This window comes from Zea mays, chromosome 4 (assembly GCF_902167145.1).
Source record: "Zea mays cultivar B73 chromosome 4, Zm-B73-REFERENCE-NAM-5.0, whole genome shotgun sequence".
In the NCBI taxonomy this organism is placed as follows: domain Eukaryota; kingdom Viridiplantae; phylum Streptophyta; class Magnoliopsida; order Poales; family Poaceae; genus Zea; species Zea mays.
In genome coordinates, this window is record NC_050099.1 from 166,556,212 (window position 1) to 166,565,035 (window position 8,824).

The 8,824-nt window shown below is 44.5% G+C and overlaps 1 protein-coding gene across 1 annotated transcript; it reads left to right on the plus strand.

Moving 5' to 3' along the window:
• Nucleotides 1-2,422: 2,422 nt before the first annotated feature.
• On the plus strand, nucleotides 2,423-8,797 carry LOC103655647 (transcription repressor OFP13-like). Its single transcript, XM_008682366.1, has 2 exons — nucleotides 2,423-2,452; nucleotides 8,279-8,797. The coding sequence occupies exons 1-2, from the start codon at nucleotides 2,423-2,425 to the stop codon at nucleotides 8,795-8,797; spliced, it is 549 nt and encodes a 182-aa protein (XP_008680588.1).
• Nucleotides 8,798-8,824: the final 27 nt, after the last annotated feature.

Sequence of the window (8,824 nt, forward strand, 5' to 3'; positions counted from 1 at the left end):
GGAATCAAACTTCCCGCAAGGGCCACCACACAATTGGTGCCTCTTGCCTCAATTACAAGTGAGTGTTTGATCACAAGAAAGAATGCGAAAGAAAAGAAGCGATCCAAGCGCAAGAGCTCAAATGAACACTACAAATCACTCTCTCTAGTCACTAGGGCTTTGAATGAAGTTGGGAGAGGATTTGATCTCTTTTGGTGTGCCTTGCAATGAAAGCTAGCTCTTGTAAGGTGGTTGGAAGGTGAAAACTTGGATGCAATGAATGGTGGGGTGGTTGGGGTACTTATAGCCCCAACCACCAAAAGTGGCCGTTGGGAGGCTGTCTGCTCGATGGCGCACCGGACAGTCCGGTGCCCCCTGCCACGTCATCACTGCCGTTGGATTCTGACCGTTGGAGCTTCTGACTTGTGGGCCCGCCTAGGTGTCCGGTGCACACCGGACAGGTACTGTTTGCTGTCCGGTGTGCCAGTATGGGCGCGCCTGACTTCTGCGCGCGCAGAGCGCGCATTAAATGCGCGGCAGAGAGCCGTTGGCGCGGAGATAGCCGTTGCACTGGAGTCGCACCGGACAGTCCGGTGCATACCGGACAGTCCGGTGAATTTTAGCGGACTAGCCGTTGGAGTTTCCCGAAGCTGGCGAGTTCCTGAGGCCGCTTCTCCATGGCGCACCGGACACTGTCCGGTGTACACCGGACAGTCCGGTGAATTATAGCGCGAGTGCCTCTGGAAATTCCCGAAGGTGGCGAGTTTGAGTCTGAGTCCCCCTGGTGCACCGGACATGTCCGGTGGCACACCGGACAGTCCGGTGCGCCAGACCAGGGGTGCCTTCGGTTGCCCCTTTGCTCCTTTGTTGAATCCAAAACTTGGTCTTTTTATTGGCTGAGTGTGAACTTTTTACACCTGTATAATCTATACACTTGGGCAAACTAGTTAGTCCAATTATTTGTGTTGGGCAATTCAACCACCAAAATTATTTAGGAACTAGGTGTAAGTCTAATTCCCTTTCAAGCAGCGACCGTCACTTTCCGGTGGATCCTCGACGAGGTCGAGGTGGACGATGACGCAGAAGTGGGAGCCAGAGCGACGAACTGGTGGAGTAGCTCCATCTCGAACCAACGACGACCTACGGGAGATAGTTAGCCAAGTTACCTTAGGAATGCAGGACGGGTCCTCTGTCCAGGCCCAGAGACAGAGGGCACGCGTGTCCTCCTTCCTCAGCGACTGAAGCTCAACATAGTCCAGATCGCAGGCCCTCGCCACCACACGCTTGGCGATGCTCTCGTTCCAAGCGTGAAGGGGGATCCCCTCCAGGCAGAGCCGGACGTGATACTTGAGGTCTACAGGGCCTGCCTGGGTCATCGGTAGCCACCGCCTAACGCGGATGTCGAGGTTGCCGGAGAGAAATTCCCTGCGCTCCAAAGCCGTCTCCCTGTGGTGCTGATGGGAGAAGGTGACGACGAAGTCCGCTGGATGGTGTCTTGCTACGGAGATGTCGTCGGGGCGCACGCAGAACTGGTGGCAGAACGCCCTCTTCATCCTGTCGGTGCTCACCTCAGGTCGGTCCCGCCCCAGCCAGGCGACGACGGCGTGGGTCGAGAGCCTCTCTAGCTCTGCTTCCATGTCGCCGGTGGAAGCAGCGACGGCGAAGGTTTCACTGGGGCGTGTCCCTGGATCGCCTGGTCGAGGCATGGTGGCTTGAACGAGCGGAGGGAAGTCATCGCTGTGGAGTCTGGGGGGCGGTTGCGGGGCAGTCGTATGCTGGGAGGTCTTGGCCTTGGGACAGAGCCAAGCTTTATGGTCGGGGCCTCCGCATCCGAAACAACGCAGAGGGTCCCTGCAGGAGGAAGCACGATGTCCTCTGCCCAAACAACGGAAGCATTTACCGCTCAGTCTTACCAGCAAGTTGTCTCTGGCCGAATTTGATGGCAGCGACGGCCTGGTGGTTGGACGTCTTGAATGCTCGCGGGCACCATGTGAGCGCTTGCGCCGGACCGTTGTCCATCCATCCAGTACATCTTCGGCGACGTGGTCAGGCCTGCCGCAGCTCGCGGTTGTCCCATGGACGGAGGACAGACGCGATGCGGTCGGAGTGAGGGGGGCCGCAGTGAATGTGGGTCTACTGCCAGATGCGCGCGGCGCGGCGGAGATGCAGTGCAGGGGAGGAGTAATGGCGAAGCGCACACGTTTGGTGGGAGCGGGGGTGGCCGGTTGGCAGGGGACATCAGCGCAAGGTTCTGGAACCACAATAACTGAGGCTGGGCGGGGTCTCCTCTGTGTTCCTGCCGGCGGCGGAGGCAGAGGTGGACAGGGCGGGGCGCGTCGGCCAAGGCGAAATAGGGCTTGGAAGGGAGGTAGCGGGCTGATCTATCGATCTGCGGTGGAGGAAAGAGGTGGGAAGCTGGGTCGAGGTGGGGGGGTCGGCTGCAATGGCGGGGAGGAGGCACTCGCTCGCCATGGTGCGCCAACTGAATTGTTTGCTGTATATTTGACAAGAGCAAACGACTATCAAAACGAACTCGTTTGATTTTTTAAACGAGAAATTCTATATAGATTTTACATCGATCTTTGGTATGTTTAAACAGAATAATATATAATCGGAGGATATGTATACACACAGGGGGTGATGGACCGCATGGACTAACTGATCGAATTAAAGAACGTTTGAATACTAGAGCTAATAGCTAGTTGGGTTAAAAAGTTGTGAATTAGTTAGCAAAATATTAACTGATTTGCTAAAAGTAGCTAATAGTTGAATTATTAGCTATTGTTTGATATCTTTAGCTGATTTTAATAGCTATTTTTAGTCAATTAACTATTAGCTCTAGTGCATTCAAACATCCCCTTAGTTCACCAGAAAACTAATTAACGCACTATAAAGTCAAGGTAACCAACTGCAATATCCGTACATGATTAATGGGGTTGATCTGTTCATCGCGTTTGTGCGCAATACAAGATATTCAGACATTTAAAGTTCAGTTTTGCTATTCTAGGTTTACTTTAACGTACAACAAAACAAATATTCAACAATTTAAGATTTAATACAACAACAAAAAATATCCAACCTTAGATTAATGAGACGAAGTGGAAGTTAGGTGAGGATGCTAACTCAAAGTAGAATGAGATGGCTCATTGTATCACTTCAGCGGCTATTGGTACTTGATTTCAATCTTTGAAGGTATTGAAAATTAAGACAACATAAGTTAAATATTTAGACCTTCGTTCTTTAATGCGAAGGATGTAGGTTCTCAAAGGATGAAGGTAAAATTTTGCTTGTGTAAGTAGTTCATTCAAACATAAACAAATATAGATATAATGATTACAAGAGATTGAATAATGAAACAGATAATTCACAAGAAAGGTAGAATGTTTTAAAATTCTTCTTCATTATTATATGAATTAGAAGATGATAAACCCAACGGGTAAAAGGGAGCCCGATCTTTCGATGAGAGATGATGGAGGTGAAAATTTGTTGGAGGCTGACGTTGGCTACCCGACTATCACAACTAAGATGATGTAGCGCCTTGAGCGACAGGTACATCATCTCCTGATAACTACGATTTGGGGTGGAGGTCGACGTTGTTCTATCCGACTACAACAACCACAAGGGTGTTGTGCCTTAGTGATAGTTACACCAGCTCCTGTTGTTGCTACTCTTGTCGTGCCAAGAATAACCTTGAACCTGCAAGTAATCGAGAACAAGCAAGAACAAGATAACATGCAAACACTCACGGATCTGATAAGGTTGGGGTCCTGTTTTCAAGTAAACGGGTGGTCGAGACGACACACGCGTTTACAAGGAAGTAGCAAAGGCTAAACTTACATCAAACAAAAACCCAAGTTCTTTGGTGGCTGCTAGTTGCTTAAATAGAGGAATATAAAGGAGTTCTAGTGGAGTAACGAAGCTCTCTTGGCCATTCCTGAACATCTCGGTTGATATCTCTCATTGATTTTTGATCCACCAAAAAGAAAATGAAGAGAGCTTTCCAACAAGTACTTATTTGCATTAAACAACCTTGGGAGATGAAAGATATGCTCCATTTAATTTGGTGCATGCTGCAGTTACGAAGCAGGAGTTCACTCGACAGTTCCTGGACTCTTCGGGGGTGATCTCTCATCAATTATTGATCTGCTGGAAAGTAGATGAAGAGACCGCTCCAACGTGTACTTATTTGCATTAAAGGAACTTGGGAGTTGAAAGTTATGCCCCATTTAAACTTGTACTTGCTGCAGTTACGAGATCCACTCAGGTGCGACAGCTTTTATTGTCTTGTTGCCTCCTTCACTTCAAAAAGGTTCAGCTCCCAAACACTTGTAAAGGGTTGTCGTTGTGGTTGTACCAATGGCAGCGATGTCCTCCTCATCCTCCCCTTCTTGTAGTAGAGTCGTCCTCGACTCCAGTGTGTACTCCTCACTCAAGTATGGCTTCAAATCTGATGACGTGGTTGACTGGTTGGGGATGTTGGAAATATCATTACTTGGTCCCCGACCAACTTCTTTGGTCCTCAATGCCTTCCTTGTACACTCATCACAACGCTTGATCCATGTAAGAAGTTCTACAAATAAAAACATACACACTTCACGACGCAATATCAATTCTTCAAATATATCAAAAGTAGTTACAATGTGGAAGAGTTTCACCTTTGTAACAAGAGTCATTAACATGGTCATATCTGACAGCAAACCGTCCTGTTATGATTGATGTTCATGACTATGGTTTTATCAATATATTTTAAATATAAACCCTAAACTTCTACTAAAGAATATGAAAACAACTTCTCTTCTTGAGAACATATTAATATCGTATTTCCACAATTTGAAGAAACAACATATATTGACGAAATATAAACTCTATACACTAAAAATTGTCCTTTGTTGTTGCACTTGCCAGTAATGTAAAATATAGCATGAGAAGGACAAGTCATAGATGATCTAGCAAATAAAATATTTTCCAAATTACTGAGCTCACAATAGTTTAAGCGTAAAAGTGTGTTGCAACATACCGCTGATGTTTGGTTCCTTTAGTCAACCTTCTAAACTTTAGGGACTAAACTTTAGTCCCTAGAAATTATATTTAGAATATCTATTTTAGTCACCTCTTTTGGTATTTTAGGGACTAAAAGTGACTAAATTTTAGTCACTAAAGTTTAGAAGAAGGGAACCAAACACCCCTGAAAATCATTTGGTATCTTATTTTAGGCTACCAGCAAGTCTTCCGTTTGGCATGGTTTCAGATAGTTTCAATTCTCCTTGTGATGTCCCATTTGACAAGTGGGAGTTTGAAAGTAACGTGTTGATAAAAGAGCGATGTTCAACAAAAAATGTGTTTTTTTATCGAGTGCTAACTTCCATTAATAGACTTCCGATGATGAAATCTTGTGCATGAACTTATACTATACCAACTACTTAAGAAGGAGGTCGTGAAGCATCAACATCTTGAGCTTATGACATTTCTGGATTTTAACGGACATAAGTATCTTCATTCGTATGTCCCTCATATTTATTATCATCTTGTGTCACATTTAACGATAATGGCATATTAAACACTTGCATTTCATCTTCATCTTCTTTGGGCTTGATTGCTCCAACCAACATATTCTTTATAGCCTTCTTCAATGGTTTATCACCTACATCTTTAAGATTCTCATGTGTTGCTCGACAACCGTTAATCTAATCAAACTTCACATCATATATTTCTTCTACCAAACAAATGCATGGTTGAATAATCGATATGCTTAGAACTTTAATGAATAATCAAGTAAAACACCAATATCACATCTTCTTTAAAACTTCCTTATGTTTTGATGTTTTTTTGTATATGTAGCATTTCCATTCAAACACCCAAAAAATAAGTTATTCGACTTCTTCCTATCGAGCAACTCATAGGGTGTCTTCTCAAGTAACCAATGTGGAAATAACTTATTTGAAGCATAACATACGGAGTTGATTACTGGCATAAAACCTTTTTGATGTGTTATACTCATTTATCATTGTTCTTGCAAAAGTTATCAAAGTTATATTATTACTCTCAACTACATCATTCTATTGAGGGTGTATGTTGCAGATACTTCATTTTTTATTCCAATCTCATCACAACACTCTTGGATATTTGTGTTGACAATTTTTTTGTTATTGTCACTTCTAATTTTTCTGATTTTGCAATCAATCTCATTTTATGCTTTCTTGGCAAATCTCTTTAATATGGATGCAAATTTAGACGTCCCTTGAAGGAAGAACATCCAAGTGTATCTAGGATAGTCATAACAATTACGAGGCAATAAATGTTGCCACCCACACTAGCATACTATGTTGAACCAAACAATTTCATGGGAAGTAACTCTAATGGCCTTAATGTTGACATGAAAACTTTTGTAGGATATATATTAGCAACTTGGTGTTCGACTTGACATGCACTACAAATTTTATCCTTTTAAAAAATAACATCCTTTAATCCTCTAATTGTTTCTTTCTTCAACAATTTCTTAAGTACCTCCATTCCAACACAAGCTAGCCTCCTATGACATAACTAACCAGGTGAAGTTTTTGTAAAAAGGCAAGTCCTTGCGTTAGCATTTCCCAAAGTGAAATCTATTGAGCATAGATTGATGTATCTAAATTCCTTGATTATGACTTGGTGATCATCTATTTTAGGCACAACAACCTCATTCTCCATAAACAAACATTGATAGCGACGATCACATAGTTGATCAACGGATAACAAAATAAACCTTAGTGATGCAATCAAGAGGATATTGGAAATTGAGTGAACATTAGATATTGCTACATTGCCCAACCCTTTTACTTTGCTCTTTTTTTATCCCCAAATATAATCTTCTATTTATCATCTACTTATTCATTTATTGAGGTGAACATCCATGGGTCACTAGTCACGTATTGACTATAACCACTATCTATTACCCAATAACTCTCATTAATCATATAGTTCACCTACATGCAAGGAGGAACAAGCTTGATATTTAGACATCCAGACTTGATGGAGGCTACAACTTTCTCAACCAAAGATTTTGCAACCCAAATTATTTTAGGTCTGTTCTTGTTGGGTGGACCTAACAACATGGCCTTAACCATCCCATTTGTATTTTTTATTTTCAAATAATATGCATCGAAGGCAAAGAGTATATATATATATATATCATTCATCGTTCTAGGCAAAGAGTATATATATGTATATTATTCATCCTCCCCTTCTTGCAATAGAGTCGTACTCGACTCCGGTGTGTACTCACTTTATTATCAGCAAAGCGTTTACATGATTGAAAGTTGTTCCAGACTTCCACTGTATTTTAAGCAATTTACTTTGAGTACTTAATTTCAAGTATTGCCATAATAGCATGGGGTTTGAACTAGTGTTTATCTCTTTGCGGAAAATAGCCACTAGCATCAAGTTGTGCTTGTTCTTAAGATTTAGTTATTTTTAAATAGAAAAATCCAATTCACACTCTTTTGAACCTCGTGATCTTTTTATAGATCAAATATAATTATACGAGCCACGTTCTGGGCTTACAGTCCGAGTAGCCTGGGTGTGAATCCACCCGTATCTGCAGTTGCAAGGGGATTATCGAACGCTGTATGTATACTATTCATGCAGATTATACACATATGGAGATATGTGCTCGTCATAATCTTGATGCATGATACAGAGATGTATAGGGAATAGATGCTCGTTTTCAGCAGCTCTAAAAGAAGAGATGAAAGAGACCGCACTACTTTTAAAAAAATAGCTCTAGGAGAAATGCCAAATCATTAACCAAGACAGATATATTTGTCTCCATCAGTGGTCTAAGGAGCACCATAAAAATGATAGGAGAGCATTGACTCTGATCTCTCAGCAACGATGTTTTAGTTCATGGCGCTCTATTCTGTTCATTGTTATTATATTTCTTGATTTCCCACTGGCCTCTCACGCCGGACATGCCTCTGCAAGAGATGAAGTGACCAGTTATCCAACATGCTGATTTCCTCAACACGACGATGATAGTGTGGTATTAGCAATAAGGAGAGTAGAATGTGCCGAGGGGCAGATCTACGACTGCGCGGCCCAGTACAAGCGAGCGAATAGGCCCAGCCTCGTCTCCGCCTCCACTCCGCCAGCCAGTAGCTGCGTGTAGGGGTGGTAATGGATCGCAATCCAAATGTCTCTTCACAATTTGTTAAGGCCCTAAATAATTTGTAGTTCAAAAATGAATAGAAACAAAACTCGATCCTAATCCGATTCGATCCTTAAGTTTTATAGTGTAAAATTTGAGGCCCATTGTCAGCCCTAGCTGCGTGCCCGCGTCACGTTCAGCCGCCGCTCGCTCGCTCCACTCACCGTCTCTGCCTCCTCTCGCGCAGATCCGCGCCTGGCCAAGACCATCGCGTCCCTCTTCCTGGACTCTGGGGAGCCGTCCTTCGCCAACTCCTCGGCGCGGACGACGCGCCACGTGGACTGCGCTTCCGACAGCCAGTCCACCGAGTCCGAGGCCCCGGCGACCGACGACTTCGCGAACACCATCGTCCGGGGGCTCCGCTCCGACGACCGCCTCCTCTTCGAGCCCCACGGGCCCTCCAGATCCATCCTCGAGAGGAAGCCTCCGGCGGCGCCTACCCTGCGGCCGCGAGCGGCAGCGTCCTCCTCATCCTTTGTTGACGGCGTCGCGGTGGCGTTCGACTCCGCCTACCCGTACCACGACTTCCGGGCTTCCATGCAGGAGATGGTGGCCGCGCACGGCATGGGCGACTGGTACTGGCTCGAGAGGATGCCAGCGTGGTACCTCGGCGCCAACGGCAGGGGAGAAAATTAGATTTATGTCATTATGAAACTTAGGATT

What these genes read in the sequence shown, in the direction of transcription:
- LOC103655647 (XM_008682366.1), top strand. Translation starts at nt 2,423, where the DNA reads ATGGCGGGGAGGAGGCACTCGCTCGCCATG. An exon ending in GGAGGCACTCGCTCGCCATG is followed by an intron (nt 2,453 to 8,278) that starts GTGCGCCAACTG and finishes TGTCAGCCCTAG; the next exon opens with CTGCGTGCCCGCGTCACGTT.